Consider the following 20,617-nt stretch of genomic DNA (forward strand, 5'->3'; position numbering starts at 1 on the left):
TTCATATATATTTCGCGCTAACCATCACGAATATTCTGGAATATTCGGGTATAAATATGAATATTTTATTCAAATGTGTTATGAAGTTCTGTACTCCTAAGCGTCTCGTTATTCTGGACTTTCCATGAAAACAGCCCTCGAATTTCTTTATCTAGGTCTGTCTCTTACTCTTCTTTGAGGAACATGATACTTGAACATTACAAACTGTGAATAACGACACGTAAATAAGTCAGAAGAAGTACAAGTAGCGGGCAATCAGCCTACTGCGAGTAAAGAAAAACTACATGAGTTTTTCGTAGAATTAGACACGTAGATGTAGTAGTAGGCTATTTCGTTACTGAACACCTATGGAAATGATCACAGCAGTCGAAACTCCGTGAATACTGAAAACAATAATGACACATAATCTTGAGGTGTATATTTTCTTCGTCTGATCCATTCTCTCTCGCCTATATATATTTTATTTACACATTAATGTAACTACCACGGTGACCTGGTGGAATTACTTGCATTTTGCCATGATCAAACCTATAGTATTATTGACTCTAACACTACTCTTGATAGGCAGTGCGTTGAAAAATGAAGATCGCGATATCTCGATTTATCACCATTATACTTCGTCAGGTCATGTCTGTTAGGCAAAAGCGGAAGCGTAGGTGACAACTGACAAGGTACCTATTATTGCAAATTAAAGCAAATTTTAGCCTCCTCCTCATAGATAAATAAGCCGGAGAAGCACCGCTGACACTTAAATTTAATCAGTGCATTTCATGATGTCATTTTCCCCTCTCAATCTTTAAGACGCTATCCCTGCCCCATGCACTCAAGTCACTCGCCCCTGGACTATACGATACTCGCTTTAGTCACTGTTTTGGAATTCTCTATTTTGCACGGAAGTAATTCATATACTTGATGCGGAACGCATCTCGAGTACTGCTATGAAATTTACTTCAAGGTGACTTCGCAACAGAATACCAAGTCAACTTATAGCTTCGAAGAAAACGAAATCAAGATGGCCAATTACAAGTTGACATACAAAAGTGCGCACTATACCGCGGCTGACACAGCAACGTCATGTGAATTTTACTTCATCATTCACAATATAAAGGCAAGCAAATATGTAGGCCTAGTACATAAATGATTTGTTCAACTTATATGTCATCTAAGGCAGGATCGTGTAACCTTTAAGGCCAAGCGATATCGCAGGCGAGGCTTGGCTCGTCCCCGCATTTTCACCTCTCCTTTCGCCCTATGTAAGAGTAATAATTATACGAACTCCATACCTTTCGGTGTGAAAATGTTAGAACTTATTCAATCATAAACATTAGGAGATAAATACTGCTACCAATAATATTATTCATTGAAGGAATTCACTATTTGCTTCTACTTGTCCATGATCATAGGTGAGGCACTGTGTCACTTGCCCCAATTCTGCCCAACTTTCATGTGGACATCATAAAATATATTCTACATTGATATTAATTGCAACTACAAAGTTTTAAACATCCATAACGACACACAGCGCAGCGTGGAAGTGGAATTATACATTTTTCTATTTGACATAATTTTATAATAGGATGTTGTTATACGCATATAGGAATGGAGGTCAGTCGAGAATCCTTTCGGTTGCGATATCTGGGCAAGTACATCAAATTCATCAAGAGTAACGACTCTATTTACTTATTATCAAATCTTGACGAACAACGCAGTCATGGGATATATGCTATTATCAAGGTAATTATCCGAGTATGCTTTGTTGGTTTATTCATGATTATTATAGTAAAATCTTCATAGCTGCCCTATTCAATTTGATATAAAAGAGTGCAATAATAAAATGTTTACTTGATTTCATTATGTAAAATATGGCTACTCGTTTCTTGGTCTGTATTAAAACGAACTTCAGGCTGGCAACCACATCTCTAAAATCCTGAAGTACCGTAAGGTGGTGCAAAACAGATTCATTGTTAGGAATGTCGACATTTATGGTGCTCGAAGCAAAACTTACGGAACTTGTCAGGTGGCCCGCCTTGCAAAAAAGCTAGGACATCCCTGCTCTACAACATTTATCAATATCGTTTCGATCATTTATGCCAAAGTTGTGATCAGAGGTGGTCAGTAACGAAGTACTTCTGCTTTTTCGAAGTATTCAAGTAGTTTTTCTCTACTTCTGGTATTTACTCAAGTAGATAAAATCTTAGCTACTTCTACTTCTACTTCATAATATTTTGTGATCTACTTACTTACTTTTCGCTATTTTCAGATTTTCAAGTAGAAGTAGTGTTACACCCAATTAGAAAAAGAAGCTGGGGAATTCTCGGGTTGTTTTCACGGAGTTTTAACTTTCCATTTTAAGAAAATTCAAATCAAACCCAGAATTTCCGTTGCGCTTCATATTAAGTATATACAGAGTTACGAATAAGTTTTCACGAAAGTGAATATTATTTAAGTTGCATTGCATACCGTATTGTCGACCATATGACATATTTCATCATAGTAAATATGGTCCGTCATTACGTTTGAAACCGTCGTTTTGCAATCTAGCATTTACCCATCATGTCGTAATCCATAGAGGCCCATGTCGCGTTCTAGTCTAGAGGAGCGGGCTCTGACTTTTTTAGCGTTAGATCTGTTTTAGCAGACCACCATTAAAAATGTCTCGACAAAAGACATAAAATACATTTTCCGCCTTTCTGATGTAGTATTGATATTTCTCGTTCAATTCGCAGTATCATTACTTAGAGTTCTAATTAATTTCAGTTCTTTTGTCTGGAGAACATATATGTTTAAGTTTAAAAGCAAGTGTAGCATCGCCATCTATTTTCCTAAAATACAGTTACACTATTTTATGGCGTTTCTACGTTACGCCATATTTTTTATCATCGTATACGAATCTCGCAAAGTGCTAACATCGTATCCATACAACTTCTCCGTATTGCTCTTCGACTGAACTAAAGGCCGTAATTTGCGTGAGGGAACATGCCATGACATTTTCTAAAACGGGATGTTCGACTAAACAAAATATTAGTATCTCATTCCATAGCAAAACTATCATTTGCATCTCATGATGCAGTCGAATGCTCATGCTGTCGGAAATTTATACCTTCTGGGATGCATCAATATGCATTGTGCATGGAGCTCTCCGCACAGTCTGCATAGCTAAATTTGCCGTTTTTGAAAGTCCATGCAAACGTGTTATGACCGTTTCAAAAACTACTTACTTACTCGAGTAGATTTAAAGCCAGCAAATTCTACTTCTACTTCAAGTAGTTTTAAGTTGCTTATGGAAGAAGTACTTCTACTCGTACTTGAGTAGATTTTTGCATCGCCACTTCTACTTCTACTTCTACTTGAGTAGTTTAATTGAATACTTTGACACCTCTGGTTATGATACTATGACATTGATCTTCATTGTTTTTCAAAAGTGTACACATTTAAAGGGAGTACTTTGAGAGGATCGTTTACTACGAGCTGCCGCTTTATTTATCACATTTCTACTTAAACTTCTTAGTGCTTTCAAATGTAGCTACAGGGTTTATCCCCAAAGTAAGCTAAAACGCCTATATTACCCTCCTTATATCGGTGAACACTTGATAAAAGAAAAACAATTCAAAGTGCTTTAGCAATATTCATCAAATGTGAAGGTCGTCTTATTTACGTTTGTTGTTGGAGTTTGTAATCTTACATAATTTGCAACGAATATCGGATCCAACGCTTTAAATTCGATAGCAGGGAACAGAAATATTAGACATTAGCGTAATTGACTAACAAGCCCTCGAGAAAAAAAAGATTGTATACCATTGGCCTGATATGAAAAACCATTGCCGAATAAAAACACCGTTAATAGCACAAACAAAAATAGCAACAATGGTCGCATTCAAAACAAAAATTAATCTGAAACAAACATGTTTGAAACAGGGCTCCGGTTTTAAACATGTTTTTATTAGCTTTTCTTTAGTCCTGATTTCCTGTATCGAAAAATAACACCTGAAACTACAATATAGTGGTTCGCGCGAGTCTGCGGCATGGTATGCTCGATGGCAGTTCTTGTATCCAAGAAAAATTTCTGAGTGCTAGTCTTACACGCGCATATCAACCACAGATTTTAAAAACAGCAAATACATAGAACATGGATCACAAACTTACTAACAGATCCCCAAATTCTGCTATCAGTGGTCGAAATTGTTCTTTTAGCTGGCAGAGAATTGTAACCGTAACGAATTTTCAGACTTTTTAGACCCGGTGTAAAATGCAATAGTAGCCGATCATCACATTTAAATACCAACAACTATACCGACAAAGACATAGAACACGGCGCACACGCCGATTTCAATGTTGTGAACTTCATTTTGCGCCACCATAACGTCACGAATCTTTCATTATGACGTCACACGTGATTGCCATCGTAATATGGTCCCATTGACGAAATAGGTTCCTAATCTCTGTCTTAATAAAAGCTCAAATAATATTAGCATTTTACGGCTGTGGTCATCATCAAGAGAGCAACCATTCGTTTCTAGTGATATATATAACATGAGTTAAAATTTCTGAGCCGACGGCGATGTCGAGGGTTCGAATATTTCTAGTGCGAGTCGTTCGAACGTTCTCACTACCTGTTTTCCGAAAGTATTTAAACAATTATGACACATGGATACTACATTTAAAAAGAAAAAAAAATAATCCAGCTTTTTCTTGAAATTTCATTTGTTTAAAACATTGTGTAAAACATATTTTAAACAAAGTGTTTTAAAACCTATCTTGTTTTAAATGCAACCCCACATACATGCAGCTGGGATTCTGCAGTACTTGTGTTGTCATTCAAATGATTCCAAAACAAAACCCGAAATAGATCTTCAAATCTTCTAGTGAAGACACTGTCATATTTAACTCCACTGGTATATATATAAATTCACCTAACTTACTGTTTGATGAAAGTTCCCACTGGAGCTTATGTGAAGGAATTAAGCCCTGTTCGTCTACTGCCAATTCAACAATGTTCCTATATCACCTCTAAAGTTGTAGCCATGTAATTAGGTTTAACTTTCATCCGATGCCCATATTGCTCATTCGACCACTGCCAATATGTGATTACAGCGTTACTTGGTATTCATATGTGGCAAACTTGTTGCAGAGAAAAAGGATTAAACATTACGAAGGATATGCTCGACAATGTTGCCCGCACCGTTCTCTCGACCATAGCAACTATTGATGATTTGTTCAATGGTAAGACTCATAAATTCTCGTTCGGGTGAATCGATATCAGAATGACATCTATGATGGGTTACCATATTTATGTGACTATTGCTTTAAAACATAGTCATGAAAGTATATGAAATTTCTACAAGGATACTCCGCATAAGTACTTCGTTAGTGACTAGTTCTGGAAAAATCCGTTGAGTAGGGTCGAATTCTCAGGTTTATTATGATCTAGGACAAGACGATTATAACGCAATTATAAGTGAAATATTACGACAACGCTCGGACATTTCCAACAGTGATGTGATGGGTCATATAGTTACGAAACGATTAATTGAGCTGCGCCACTTTTTGTGACATCATTCTGGAACAGAATATGGTGGAAGCGACGGACTGTCCGTTCCAGTGATCTTTGACGAAGGCGATGCGGAAAGGACGTTGAACATGATTCCCGAGGTCTTCCGAAGCCGCGTAAGACCAGGATACATGCAATTCCGAGCATATAATCAAGCTGGGTATGCAAACGCTCTCTGTCCCGGAATCAAGTACTGAGAAGTTGAATACGTTTGGAACGAACACCTTATAAATCATTCAATTCCTCCTTCATTGCAGGATGGACACTTATTTTTCGGAATATGCTTGCCTCGGTGGCATATCAAATAATGCTGACGTTATCGGGGGAACATGCGGAGATTTTGCAGGTACCATCGCAGTGTTGTGATCAATTTTCATATCCGACTCCTAATCATTCTTATAATCCATTTTTCTGCCTCTTCTAGTGACGTATAGATTGACTTCATGTGCAGTATGACGAATTTCCAAGTCCGACTCGTCGTTTTTATGAATGAACTACAACTCCGATATGACCCCCGATCAGGGTTATAATGATTCGAGTTATGACTCGACTCGAGTCCAACTCGAGTCACGATATTCCGATGACTGGACTTGACTCGAGTCAATTTTTCAAAATACGGAAATGACTCGACTCGACTCGACTCGAATCAGTCTGTGTATTGACTCGACTTGGACTCGAGTCATTGCGCATGACTCGATCCAAGTCATTGACTCGAGACTCAGACTGCCAAGACCGACATTTCATTGTAATTCCGAAGCCAACACACTATTGAGACTTCGTCTGTTGGTACTGGTACTTGAATGAGCGACCAGAAACTGCTAACAATGAGGAAAATTGGTATATTATAAATGCGAAACATTCGATATAATCAAACGGAGTTATAAAAAGTGGGTTTACTAAGACTTTAACTGGAAACTGAGCAGTCTACACAATGACTTGGACTCGGACTCGAGTCATAATTCTATGACTCGGACTCGACCCTCTGCTCGCTGACTTGGACTCGGACTTGACTCGGTGGTGAATTGAAATGACTCGACTTGACTCGAGTCAAAACTATGAAAGTGAGATTGACTTGTGACTCGGAGCCTTGTGACTTGGTTACAACCCTGTCCCCGATCATGGATTCGTATAATGAAATCTCGAGCAGTGTTATTGTGTAGATCAAGGGGTGGGCAAACTACGGCCCGCGGGCCGCATGCGGCCCTTCACACCGTTCTGTGCGGCCCGCGAGAGTCTAAAGAAACTTATATTGATAACTCAAAATCGAATTAATGCAGAGACTTGATTAAACTTTTTCTTAGTATATTTCACCATGATGATTCTAAGGCATTGTTCTCAAACTGGGTGGCGAACCTCCCTTGGAGGCGTGAAAGGATCCGAAGGGGGCGCGAAACTGAGCTCAACTGAAAAAAATTTTCGCGCTCCCATTCATAACTCTTTGCTCTGTATTTATTCTGAATTTCATATTTAAAAATCTCGTCCCCAGTCGTAACCTTGCATGCCACCAAACTATCCGTTAGGATTGCTAGTATCCTGGTGACGTTTTGTGATATGACGATAAGAGGGGCGCGAAATCTTTTACCGTCATAAAGGGGGGGGGGGCGTGTCTTAAAAAGTTTAAGAACCACTGTTTTAAGGTAAATACTTCCTACCTTCTTTTTTATGTTTAATTTCTGACGTGACAGCCCGATCTCAAGGCCCATGCTGTTTGAAAGGTTTCAACTGCTAAGCATCACAGAAATCCTAAACGAGATATACATAATTCGGATCACGAGTGTGATTTCAGATTGGCCACTCCAGTTTTAATTATTTCAGTGACGTGTCTATAAAATAACGATTCGCGCGTGTGTTGGGTAGATTGGTTTTCTGTATGAATAGAATTAGGGTATTTATATTTTATCTACATATAGTAGAAGCCTGTTTGAAGCTAACATGGTTATGATGCTGTCAGCATTGTGTGTCCTGGAACTGAACAAAAGTGGAATTAGTAAATCTATGAACAGATCGCTGCTGACAGATTTCAATTTCAATCCTGCTCTAAGAATCGGGACAACCGACGTTCATCTATATTTTTTGAGAAATTGGATATTGAGGTCGACCAGCCTATGAAATCTCACCACTGTTTCGGACGCGTGTACCATATCATCAGAGCAGTGTATGGATTGTTTTAAGTAAGCATGTATATCATCTCCATGTCCTCACTATAATCAAATACAAATATTGCGTTTTGGTTTATAACCTCAATTTTATATAGTGCGGCCCGCGAAGGGATTCAGATGCTGAATGCGACCCGCGAGCTCAAAAGAGTGCCCACCCCTAGTCTACAGAAAAACTCAACCAATGGTATACGACCCTGGGAAGCGCAAAAGAGTCCATAAATCTGGATGAGTAATGAATCCAAGCATCGATGCTACGATATTAAAATGAGTATTACTAATGATGCGCATGGGGTTATCCACTGTAGATCTGGCTTGGTTATGTTTTGTTACCTATATTTAAACACGAAAAAGCGAAAAGGGCGGTATATGTAATATACTTTGCTATTTTGATTGCATAACTGAATTCAATTCTGATAATGATTAGTCACCTTCCTTTTACGTTTGATTACAATGCCTTTCTGCCTTTCCGACGATTCTGATTAGTAGGCCTACTTCGGGAATTAGGTAAAACGATCCTAGTGGAGTATAGTAGAATACAAATTTCTTCGAATATTCCTGGTAGTTTAACGGCCTTTTAGCTAATCAATTTTGTTTGTCAAACGAATTTATATAGCTTAATTTAGTCTTACAGTCTGCTTCTTTTAACTATTTATAACTGACACGGTGGATCGACTTTTTACGGATGCATGTCGAATAAGCGTACGTTGATATTCGGCGTATAAAATAATTCAAATTGGACTGTAGCCTATCCGTGGTAGGCTACCTAACTGTTTGGACACTGGAGAATTTTGAGGTGGGCCCCAGAGCCACTTTGAAAATCTAAAACATCCATTTTACCAAACTAATATTTACTTCGCGGTTTCCATCTGAACCCAGGATCGAGCGTTAGCAAATGAAGCGTTGTTGCAATGTTCCACTTAAACTTCATTCTATGCTCATCGCTGACTCTTTTGCGTTAGGCTAGGAGAGATACGAATACGGCATTCTATAAGTATTACGAGGGATGTCAGGTGAGTCACCCAAAATCATCCACTCTTGAACGGGGCTAGTTTGCGTCACATAATAACGCGATAATAAGATCAAGGTGATGGGGTATGAAACAAAGCAAAGTGGTGACTAACCCCAGACCACTGACACAGACACAGACATGACTATACGCTCACCTTAATCATGGTTATTGGTGGCATCAACTGTGGATCGTCGGTACCACAACTTCTCGTTATTAGAAGAATATTCAAAATATGGTGTTTGTATCGAAGAAGTGGAAAGATTCGCTTACATACCAAAACTCAAAACAGTGATATTACAAGGTCGTATGTCACATATGTCGTTCAATTGTCACAACCACATAAAAATACATGATCCTCGTATATTTCGAGCAAAGATTAGAGAAGTGGATCAAGGATTATTTGCAAAACAGAAACTGGACAACGGCTAGCTATATAAAGAACAATATCACCATCATATTGGCGAATTTAACTTCCAATATGAAGGTATTGTTCGTTGCAAAATTATAAATTCTGTACCTCGAGGAACTTATTTGGCTATTTGGTAAGCCCCACTAAACGACATGGAGTTTTCCGAGTAAGATGTCATAATATTATTACGCGTATACCTGATTCGGATATAGACCGGAAGTCTAATATATGTACTCGACTCGTAATGGAATCTGTGAAATCTATTGGATATTGATCAGCCCTACCCACAATGCCCACCTAACTAAACCTAGAGTAATGAAAGAATATCTATGATATTTCAAAATATATAATATGCTTCTGGCCAATGTCCGTGATTTCCAGTACAATGTTTCCTTTAGCTAGTTTCCAATACATTTTCGATGCCGATAAGGTGGTGATAAAGAGACAGAACTACAGAGTATAGGATTTAAAGAGTCGACCTCGATCGTAATCCAACCCTCAACACAGTGATGGCGTAACCGTAAAACGATCGACTATGCCACCCAGCGCCATTTGTTTGCCACTCTAGTCATGGAACAGGCTTTATCCTTTATCTTATCGTATATCCGCACTCTTCGTCATGCACCAAGTTCTTTTGTGCTTGACATCATTGTTCTAGCGGATATTTAAAGAGGAAGAGATTGAACTAAACTATGTGTGTTCTGCATGTTTTTTTCTATGGGTCGTACTTCGATACTCGATCTTTACCAGTCTGTGCGGGTATCGAATCGCAGAGATAATCGATTTTGTTTCGGCCCGATTGCCAATAAGTCACTGGCCATTAATGGATATATGAGTTAATTTTTGTCTGCGTGAAATTTTATGGCGAAACAATTATATTTGAGCTCATCATTATAATATACAAGGAACGCCAAAGGTTAATGGTATATTGAATGATTGCTTCGTCCTTCCGATCGTCTCTAAAGATAGTGACAGTACAAATTCTATTAGAATACCTTCAACAACTTTCGGTCTGGACTGAAAGTCTCTGAGGAACTCATGGCAGATAACGTTTCCCGAATATAACCCAATTCTTCGCAACACTATGAATGAATGTTTTAGGCTGGAGCGGGAAGGACGGCACACTCCAGGACACGGAGAAAGATGAGTACGCACACTCCCGTGATGATATCAATTCCACAATCCTTATTTTTTATCGTTGATGGCTTTCGGCAATATGTATGTTATATTTTGACTAATTGTTTTTTATCCGTTCGCATGTACGTCGCATGACATATATCTGATGGAAACGTACAATATACATGTAGTTGCACTATATTTATATAGATATGACAAGACGAGTATCGTTGCTATAGCCAGGAAATTTTAATTTACCAATGGAATGAACATTATGAGCTACGTTGCGAGGATGGTGCTTTGTAAGACTCACACAGAAGGTAACACGCCAAATAAACTTCAAAAGCATTTTGTAATAGATGGTAATTATTTGAGTGTGGCGAAACAAATTGACCGTAACAATTGAATATTGCGTCGCGGCGATTGTTCGAAAAAAAATGGTTTTCAGACTTTACGGGCTGTTGCGGGTGGTTCCATTGTACTGCGCCGATTTTATTGTATATTTTCGAAATCAGTGCGACACTAGCTTCTGATTACGACCAGCCTCATTAAATTTTAAATTTTAGCGCTCGGATCGCCAGCTATGGCATTGGAATTATGTTGTTTTACCCTACACAGCAGTGAAACCGATATGGTCATTCAAGCGTGACGACTGGAGTTGTGTATCTATCTAGAGCAGGGCTGGGCAAACTACGGCCCACAACATCGTTTTGTGCAGCCCGCGAGAGGCTCCAGAAGCTTACCGAAATCTTAATTAATGCAGGGACTCGATTAAACATTTTCTATTTATATTTCACCACGATAATCATTTGTTATATTCTTACTAACTATAGTTTCAAGATAATTTTTCAATATTGTGTGTGGAATTGCGATAAGAACCGGGGTGAATGATCAGCACAGTACTGTCGAATATCCTGCAAAAGATTGTACCTATTCGACAAATAAATTCGAACCTTTGACCAATTCCATTTTCAAAAATATTTACTCTTACTTTACAGATTTTCCATTTTCTACGTCGTCTTGACGCAGGCCTGATTTTGACATGTTTTGGAACTTGCTACTTCATCTTCTACCTGTAAATGTGTGCAGTAACAATGTTGAAAACATTGTCCCCATATGTGCTTATAGAGAGAGAGAGATCACTTCTAGATTAATTGCACTCGTTTCAGAGTCACTTCATTTAGCACTATTTGAAACAAGCATCAATAAGATTCGGAACATATGAAACACAAGCGTAATTTGGCTATATGCTATATATAATTGCTCTACGCTGTAATATATTTAGAATCTTTTGCTGCCCATCCAGTATGTTTTCCAGACGTCGTTACGTTCGCAGAATCTTGCAATGTCGTCTACAGCTTCCGCAACTCGGTGATTATTTGGGCAGATTCTTTTCAACATGGCAAGGAATCTGTTCTCATTCTTCAACAGCCGCATAAACTTGATGACCAAATCTTCCGGCTAGAAAGACAGGAATGTAGTAAGTAGGTGGATACCGAGAGAGCGATCGTAATCAAAACCTTATCATATCCGGCGCTTGCTAATCGCGAGGTGGAATCATCCCCTATTCCTTTCCAAAAGCGCGTAGTGGCTTTGTCTCGACTTCGGTTGTCTTCTTCGATCTTATCCCTGATTTTCTGGCGCACATCATTTTCCATGTACAATTCAACTTCTACGTCTTCCTCTCCAATGGGTACGGTAAGCGGAGGTTTTGTTTGAAACCGTTCCAGTATCCAAGCTAGCGCCATTGTCAGTGATATTAACACCATAACTATTTGCGCAGTTACTTTATGCACTATAATTGAAACATGGGTTTTTGTTTTGGGCTGTAGGTTGGGACTACTTCTAAGAATTTATTGATATGGATTTTGTTCTAAATCACGAGTTTCGAAATAGTCAGTGTCATAATAGGGATGTTACTGGCTATCCACCGATCATAATGAAACATCCATGCTGTGTTTCGTATAGCCTATTGCCGAAGCGGTCAACGTAGTGGTTTATGATGCTCAAGTAGGCCTAAGAAAAAGTAATGCCTAAAATGGTCACTAAATTACAATTATAGAACGCGTGATTTTACAGACATCAGAAAGGTACTTTAAAAGTGGAATTTGATTTCTATGAAAACTTAGATGTCAAAAATACTCAAGTCAGATAGAACTCAACTCACTTCAGCAAACAGAATAGACTTACTTTGGTAGTGATTGGTAGGTTCACAGTTGAATCCAATTTAAATATGTGTTGTTGTTGCTAAACATCGTCGTGCCCTGGTGTAGCCAAGGGACGAAAACCACCTTTGCCCACCCCTCAATCTCGAACTTGGACATTGCCATGCCATCTGTGCTTACTCTTCAAAATGGGTCCGCGATACCACTGTTGGAATTTCTTTACTCTTGTCATCACATTGTCATATTCCGACCCAGTCAAATCTTCACCCTAGACCCATGACCAATTTTTCCATATGTAAAATATTATTTGCGTATCTTATGGCACTGCAGGACTAAAATATTTCAAAATCTATCGTTAAAAATATCACATGCAACAGTTAACTGTCACATATAGGCAGCATGTTATACTTCCTGTTCTCGACAACCCCCGGTAAAATGACTTTCAAATGATGGACGCTATGGTATTATAAAACTATGACAGAGACAAAACAGATCGTTTCAATTCAATACATGGCTACCTTTGTGCGATTGCTCTATTGTCAGGTTATTCGCTCAATCAAAGGCCGAATTAATCGATACAGCGGACATCATATATAGGCTACTTATCTCCCGTGGGTGATCTCACAGTGCTGAATTATAGATGATGAATTCGAATTTGAGGTTGATATGGTTAAGGTATATATGTTTTTGTCGCTGTACAAATGGAAATCTCGAAATATATCGTCATATTGTAGATCGCATTGTCTTAAATTGAGGCAAAATAAACTGTAACGCCATGGGCATAGTGGTGTATCCAGTCACCGTGATACAGGAGCTACTTAGCCCCTTTGTTATTATTATATTTCATTCGAAGGAGTTCGGCAAATCTATCACAATACGACTTTTTACTTAACAAAATGTCAATTGTAGAAGGTATAAGTTGTTTGATATGAAAAAACTTGTGGCAGTTTCAAAATAGTCTAAAAACAGTGTCCCTGGTGTCCTAATGTGGGGAGTAGGTCAAACGTACTTGATTACCTGAAAAAGTAATAGTACTTCTTTACTGATCAGCTACCACTTCAGTATTCATAAATGCTGACATCAAGACAAAACTGACGTAGCTGATTCAGCGCAAAACTGCAACGACGAGGGAAGTTGCATATCCAGGGCCTTGAGTCGACTACTTTGATAATTTTACACAAGGTCGATATAATACCTGTTTATAATTCCAAACCGACAAAATTTTGACAAGGCATGCCACTATCGTTAGAGGCATTTGTAAGACGCTGCTTTCACCGGTGGAATTCGAGGAATTGCCAAGATCAATCTCCACCACATCGGTAGAGCTTATTAAGCAGTAGTTCTCAAACTTTCTGAGCACGTGGCACACTAGATAAATCACAGAACAGTCCCTACACAACCCAAGAGGGGAGAAGTTGCTTGAAAACACTCATTTCACGTGTTCAAGTTATGCATGACGCATAGCCACTTGTTCATACGAAGATAAACATACGATTGAACCGAGGTTGCATTGAGGACAAACATACCCGCATTTTGCATAGTTAATTTACAAAAGTCTCTCCGTTTAGAGTTTTTGATTTGAGTCAAAACAGAAAAGCCATGCTCACATTTGGGACAGAAATGGTCCTGCCCCTGCAGGTTGCTCAGAATTAAGCCTCTCGACTGCCTCAAGCGACAGAATCTTGTTGTAGCTGCAGCTCCTTTACGTTGACTTTCTGAAGGAAATGGCTGATTTTACCTTCAATTTGAGACCACATCATACTCAAAGTGCAATGCCCCTAGACTGAGGCTTGGTCATACTCCCGCATCTAATGTGTGTACTAGCTCTAAAGAGAATTTGTGCCCCACTGGAATGCCAGGCAGGGGATCTTAATGCTATTAGTGCAGTCGTTCTAAAACTGGGGTACGCGACACATTTTATAGGAACGCGAAGCACGTTCCAAAAAATCCAAATGGTCCAAAAAAGACAAGCTTTACGAATATGAAGAAAAATCCAGGCCACTTATTTTTAAGCCAAATTCGATAGCGGACCATTATATCGTTAATCCACATTAGGTGGAGTATATTGGTGCAGACATAATTAATTTTAAATTTACATTGCATTTAGTGTCACTATGCCATTCTAAACTTTTTTGTGCGTATACCCACTCCCGAACAAAATAGGCATGATTTTACAGAAATTTGTCTACATGTATTCGCAATTATGAAAGCATTGCTTGGGCCGTTGAAATACTTAAGTCTATAGGGTTGCGCAAACATCGAGTGCATCATCAGTATTTCGGCGCTGAATTTTTCCACGTCAGGATGACACACCATAAGATATGAAGGTTTGGCCAACATGCGACTTCACGAGAAGTGCGCTGCCTAAATAGATCACTGGTGATAAATACGTGGTCGAAAATTATCACTGCATGTTAGCTGGAACCTTCGATATTGATATGTTGGTCCAGCGAATAGTTCTATTCCAGCATCGCGCGATGAAAAATGTAGTTGGTTAAGCGCCAGCGTCACGACATCAATGGTCATTGGCAGTGTTTCGATTCCCGGTTTGGACCAGCTTCTACGTGTCGGAGGTTTATCTGGGCTCCTCACCTCTAGCCTGACTGGAATTGTAGTGTATGAAAAATCACAGAGTGATGGCGAACCGAGCCAAAAATAATCGGCAGCTACGACCTAAGTTACGGACGCACGAAAAACGAGATGGATTGATGGAGGGAGAGCACGTGAATGGAAGTCACAACAAAAGTACATGACATGTAAAACTAGTGTGGCAACGCACTGGTAGCAGTGATATGGCTATATCATCTATAAAACTACATAAAACGATGGTGCAGTCCCAATGTCTCATCAGATTGATTATAATATATCGTAGAATCGGAGGTGCTTGAAGTACTCCAGTGGTTCCCAACCTTTTTCATCTCGTGCCCCCCTTGGCCGAAATTTGGGCCAAAATTCCCCCCTCAGGAGAAATCTGCCCAGTGATTAAAAAAGGTTATTTTTACCGCGCAAACCCCCGTTGACTGAAGAATAAGACGGGCGGTACCGAGTGTTTGTTTCTAGCAGGGCAATAAAAAAAACTTTTTAGAGCTACAAAAACAATGCTCTTGGTCCCAATCAAACAACTTCTAAAAGGTTTGACTAAACAGACCCCCACACTTCCATTCGTGTTTTCGGATTACCAAGCATCAATCGGTAATATAACTGCTGTGAAAAATCAGTATGCATAAATTTTCTGGTCTCCCGATATTTTCTCAAGTTTGCGTATGCATTTGGCCAATAATATTAGTACTTTCATATATAGCATTGTTGACCAGACTCGAGTCACAATTTTCTGGTGACTCGACTTTACTCGAATCATTTTCTCAAAATACGGAAACGACTCGAGACAATCTGTGTATTGACTCGACTTGGACTCGAGTCATTGTGCATGACTCGAACCAAGCCATATGACTCGAGACTATAAGACGGCCATGACCGACATTTCATTGTAATATACTTGAAAATGCGAAAAGAAACTGCTCAAAGTGAGTAAAATTAGTATAATAAAAATCCAAATCTTTCAATATCATCAAACAGAGTTATAAAAAGTGGGTTTACCAAGACTTCAACAACTGGAAACTGAGCAGTCACCACAATGACTTGGACTCGGACTCGAGTCATAATACCATGACTCGGGCTCGACCCTCTGCTCGGTGACTTGGACACAGAGTTGACTCAATGGTGAATTGAATATGATTCGACTTGACTCGAGTCAAAACTATTAAAGTGAGATTGACTTGTGACTCGGAGCCTCGTAACTTGGTTACAACCCTGATAAATAACATACACGTGATCAGATTTCCTGCAGGAACTCATTGAAATTTAGGACACCTATTCAGTTTCGGCAACATTGCACCAAGTTTACCGTGTCTTTTTTTCGATCGGGTAGCTGTTCACTAAAAATGAAGCAAGGCTAGCGATCTCTTTGACTTGAATCGATGACGTTGGAATATTTTGTCACTGTCTGAAAATGTTGACTTGAAAATATAAGACAAATACTTTCACTAGAGCCCTTGTTGTGATAGATTCGACACGACATTTTCTCGCTGAGGATATATTTGATTGAGAGGCCGTCGCTGGCCTAAAAAATTGTCTTGCGAACTGCAGCACATCTGAACTACTTTAAAAAAACAGGGGGAATTTGTATGTTAAAAAGAGATTTCAAATAGCATTTAAACATACTTCAAGCAAAAAAAACGCCATAAAGGGCATAGGTTCGGATATAGCTGGTTGACTACATGACAGTTCGGACATGAACAATTTGGGAAATCCGTTACAATTCTAAAGTGGAATTCCTCCCTAAAAATTGCAAAATTCCCCACAAGGGGGGGATTCCTCCCCGGTTGGGAACCGCTGAAGTACTCAAATAGTTTTCCGCTACTTGGGTACTTACTCAAGTAGTTCTAATTTCTGTCCACTTTTACTTCGTAATATTGTTACGTTGCGCTGTTTTATGTTTTTCCAGTAGAAATAATACACCAGTCAGTAAGATAACCTGAGGCATTTCGCGGCTGTTTCCACGGAATATCCACATTTAATTTTCATAAAAGATGAGTAAAGCCAAGAATTTTAATCGCGCTTCGCGCACAGTAGACTAATATGATTTCACGAACTTATCAGTGAATATAATTTAGGTAGCAGGTTGCGTGGTTCCGTTCACACCGCATTGTCGTCCATATTATATATTTCATTACAGCAAGTGTGGCCTATCATAGCGTTTGAAACTACTGTTTCGTAATCTAGCATTTGCCTGCCGTATCGTAGGCTAATCTAGCAGACCATGGCGTGTCATAATTTGGAAAAGTGGACTCTGACTTATTTTAGCATTACACCTGTTTTAACAGATCACTGTGAAACTTTCTGGACACAAAAGACATGAAATATATTTTACCGCTATTTAGAAGTAGTATTTATATTTCTCTTTCAATTCCCAGTATACTTTGAGTTCTAATAAGTTTCAGTTCTTTGGCTGGGGAACATACTTGTCAAAGTATTAAAGCAAGTTTAGTGATGCCTCTATTTTCCGGAAATACAGCTACACTAAACGGCATTTTTACGACCAGCCATATTTTTTATTAACGTTTACACCACCAGATACAACTTATTCGTATCGCTCTTCGACCAAACTACGAAGGAGGGCGCCATATCATGATATTTTCTAAATCGGGGTGTTCGAGTAAACAGAGGATTAGTATCACATCCCCATATCAATGCTATCAATATCATCCCATGATATGCGAATGAATGCTTATGGTATCGAAAATGTATACCGCCTGGGATGCATCAATGAATCAAGCTCTACACCAGTGGTTCCCAACGTGGGCGATATCGCCCCCCAGGGGGCGATTTGTCGGTCCAGGGGGGCGAAAATAGCCAAGGGGGCGATAGGGGGGCGAAAACGGACGAAGGGGGCGATAGAGGGGCGATGGCGCGTTGAAATGGCAATATTGGCGTCCATGACCGTAACTGCCACGCCCAAACCCCCAATTGGGATGGGGGGCCCCGAGCTCAAAGGGGGCCCACAATTTTTTTGTGAATTAACATTAATTATAGAGTATTATTTTGGAAATTTAGGCAACTTTTTCAAAAGATTTTCACGATGCGCGCCATTTCGTGGTCACATGTTTCTTGCTTATTGGATCCCCATCCCCTAAGAAATAATACGCATGAGTTATAGAAATGGGCATCTCGGCGTCAGCGATTATCACACCATGGCGCACCAAGACATAGTTTCAGGCCATGTAATATGCGACTCCGAGAAGTGTGCCAGAACGAGAAAACCTTGGCGGAAAAGGACTGCCTTCATGCTGACCGACTTCGATATATATACGATATACATATATATTTAATTGTCCATAGGCACCTAAATGGCTGGCGCCAAATGTTCCTGTCCTGGCAATCAGAACCCCACAAAATTCCATCTCGCAAAGAAAAATTAATTGCCAGTGCAGAAATACCAATTTAAAATCGTGTGCGTCTTTTAGTTTAGTACGTATGGGCGATGTGAATATCTTTTGACATAGCAGACAGGCCACGAAATTTCATTACGTAACAAAGTCATTATACCCACAGGTCCGCCCGAATATGTTCAATTATTTTTTACGGGCCCTACATTTTCCAAGACACCTCACTCAGCTTTACCCGCAAATCTGAATACATGAGCAGAGAGAGGATAAAAATTGACAGCAGTATATATGCAATTCCCGATCGTATTGACCGATTCAATCACGAATGATAGAAATTTTTCGCGCATCGCGCGAATTAAACCGACTAACTAAAGAGTCCAACAATTTGTGCTGAGAAGTAGCGGTAAAAAGTATCGGGGGAGTTAGGTCTGAGGGGTGCAGAAGTTTGCTTTCTCGCTCTATGGAGCGAGGATCAAGACCAACGTATCGGGGGAGGGGGGGGGGGGGCTGACGAAGTGCTGTTACGGTCCTTTGGGAATCAAGTCGGAGAAATCACCTTTTTTTTAGTCAACTCACCAAAATTCAGCTGGAAAAGTGTAATTTCGAGGTCGACCCGAAAAGTTGACCTTTTTTCTTAGTCAACTCGCCGGTGATTTCAGTCTGTATGCCCATTTTCCGGTTCCCAATATTTGGGGGGCGATGACCGGTGTGGAGTTTGAAAAGGGGGCGATGAGCCGAAAAAGGTTGGGAACCACTGCTCTACACCTTTCGCATAGCTGAATTTGCAGCTTTTGACAGTCCATGCGAACGAATTACGATCGTTTTCTTACACAACTTACTTACTTGAGTAGATTTAAGGTCAGCAAATTCTACTTCTACGTGAAGTAGCTTTAGGCTGCTTTTAAAAGGACTACTTCTAGTCGTACTTGAGTAGATTTTTCCGTCGCTACCAGTAAAAAAAAACGATAAGGAAAGAAAAAGAGCAAGAAATATCGTTTAAAAATAACCGGCAAAGAAAGAATAACATCGAAGAAGTCTGTGACATCGGACACTAGGTCGAGATGGATGCCAGTTCAATAGACCCCGACTGCTGGTTGGTCGTTCGGCATCCCCCTATCTGTTCGTTACATCGCATTGTGTGACTTGTATATCGCATAGGCTACATTGTGTGTGTCTCTTGTGCAGATGAAAATATAATCGGTCGATTGATTGATTGATTCTACTTGAGTAGCATTCTTGACTACTTTGACCACCTCCGGGTGGATGCCAGTTCAAGAGACCGCAATAGGTCGTTCGCCATCCTCCTATCTGTTCATCGCATTGCATTGTGTCTTATCGTATTGTAGGCTACATATTGTGTGTGTGTTGTTCAGATAAAAATATTATTACGATTATTACAATTGAATAGTAGGCTATATTCATATTGAAACGAGCCCATTTTTTTTGGCGGGCGGTAATCGTCAGCAACTTAGTAGAGAATTGGAAAGAACATTGTATATCAACAATCGTATCACAAAATATGACGTCACAAGCATGAAAAACCAATGTGATTTTTACGACTACACAACTGCTCCCTTCAACGCGCACAGACGTGCTCCCTGCACTTCAACAAAGTAATGCAGTGTACGAATATAAGTGCCACTATTATTGTGGCTACGTGGGAAGAACGTCAAAGTGTTTGCAGGAACGCATAAACCAGCATGTCTCCATGGAGATTTATCAGCGCACGTGCATCACGCTTGGTGAAAAGCTCACCTTAACTCATCCTCAAGCTTGATGCTGAGCGATCAAAAGGCTTTTAAAATTCTGTCATCGGGAAACGTCTGTTGGATATCCGATTTGTCCGAGTAATTATCAAGACGACAACGCGTGGTTGGGAGTGGCCGTTCGCACTTCCATTTGTGTGCCTTGGAGTCGACTTTAATCAAAATACACCAACCAAAACTCTGTCAACAATAGGAGTTCGTGTACCACCTAAAATTAGTGTATTGAACAACTCTCATCCGGAATTTCATGCTGCTGACGTCATATTTTGTGATACGATTGTTGATATACATTGTTCTTTCCAATTCTTCACTAGTTGCTGACGATTACCCCTGACGAGTGTCAGCCGAAAATATTCGGGTTCATTTCAATATGAATATATTATTTAATTGTATATTGAAGTTCTGTATCTCCAAGAAACTCTATGATTATTACGAAAAAGCGATGTCAGTCATGTTATTATAGCGCCTTGCAACTATGATAACAATACATATATATATGA

General features: G+C 39.6%; 3 protein-coding genes across 4 annotated transcripts in view; 2 read left to right on the forward strand and 1 right to left on the reverse strand.

Annotated features, from left to right (window-relative positions):
* Positions 1-1,127, forward strand: part of LOC145439337 (uncharacterized) — a 29,330-nt gene extending 28,203 nt beyond the window's left edge. For both annotated transcript variants that reach the window (XR_013915149.1, XR_013915150.1), the window contains exon 10: positions 956-1,127. The gene's annotated coding sequence lies outside the window, so the exon portion shown is untranslated. The remainder of the gene's footprint in view (positions 1-955) is intronic.
* Positions 1,128-1,574: 447 nt separating this feature from the next.
* On the forward strand, positions 1,575-10,373 carry LOC145439338 (intelectin-1-like). Its single transcript, XM_080316842.1, has 5 exons — positions 1,575-1,734; positions 5,129-5,220; positions 5,567-5,738; positions 5,806-5,894; positions 10,227-10,373. Exons 1-5 carry the CDS (start codon positions 1,712-1,714, stop codon positions 10,325-10,327), a joined length of 477 nt encoding a protein of 158 aa, XP_080172968.1. The 5' UTR covers positions 1,575-1,711; the 3' UTR covers positions 10,328-10,373.
* A 216-nt stretch (positions 10,374-10,589) lies between these two features.
* Positions 10,590-12,676, reverse strand: LOC145439339 (uncharacterized). The gene is made up of 2 exons (XM_080316843.1): positions 11,762-12,676; positions 10,590-11,702 (listed from the first exon to the last, which is right to left on the reverse strand). The coding sequence occupies exons 1-2, from the start codon at positions 12,008-12,010 to the stop codon at positions 11,523-11,525; spliced, it is 429 nt and encodes a 142-aa protein (XP_080172969.1). The 5' UTR covers positions 12,011-12,676; the 3' UTR covers positions 10,590-11,522.
* Between the last annotated feature and the right edge of the window lie 7,941 nt (positions 12,677-20,617).

Source organism: Botryllus schlosseri, chromosome 5, assembly GCF_051294905.1.
Source record: "Botryllus schlosseri isolate E-star chromosome 5, Bs_hap1, whole genome shotgun sequence".
NCBI classification, from domain to species: Eukaryota; Metazoa; Chordata; class Ascidiacea; order Stolidobranchia; family Styelidae; genus Botryllus; species Botryllus schlosseri.

What these genes read in the sequence shown, in the direction of transcription:
- LOC145439338 (XM_080316842.1), top strand. Translation starts at nt 1,712, where the DNA reads ATGGGATATATGCTATTATCAAG. An exon ending in TATTGATGATTTGTTCAATG is followed by an intron (nt 5,221 to 5,566) that starts GTAAGACTCATA and finishes ATTCTGGAACAG; the next exon opens with AATATGGTGGAAGCGACGGA. An exon ending in GCTCTCTGTCCCGGAATCAA is followed by an intron (nt 5,739 to 5,805) that starts GTACTGAGAAGT and finishes CCTTCATTGCAG; the next exon opens with GATGGACACTTATTTTTCGG.
- LOC145439339 (XM_080316843.1), bottom strand. Translation starts at nt 12,010, where the DNA reads ATGGTGTTAATATCACTGACAATGGCGCTAGCTTGGATACTGGAACGG. An exon ending in CAAGCGCCGGATATGATAAG is followed by an intron (nt 11,703 to 11,761) that starts GTTTTGATTACG and finishes CTGTCTTTCTAG; the next exon opens with CCGGAAGATTTGGTCATCAA.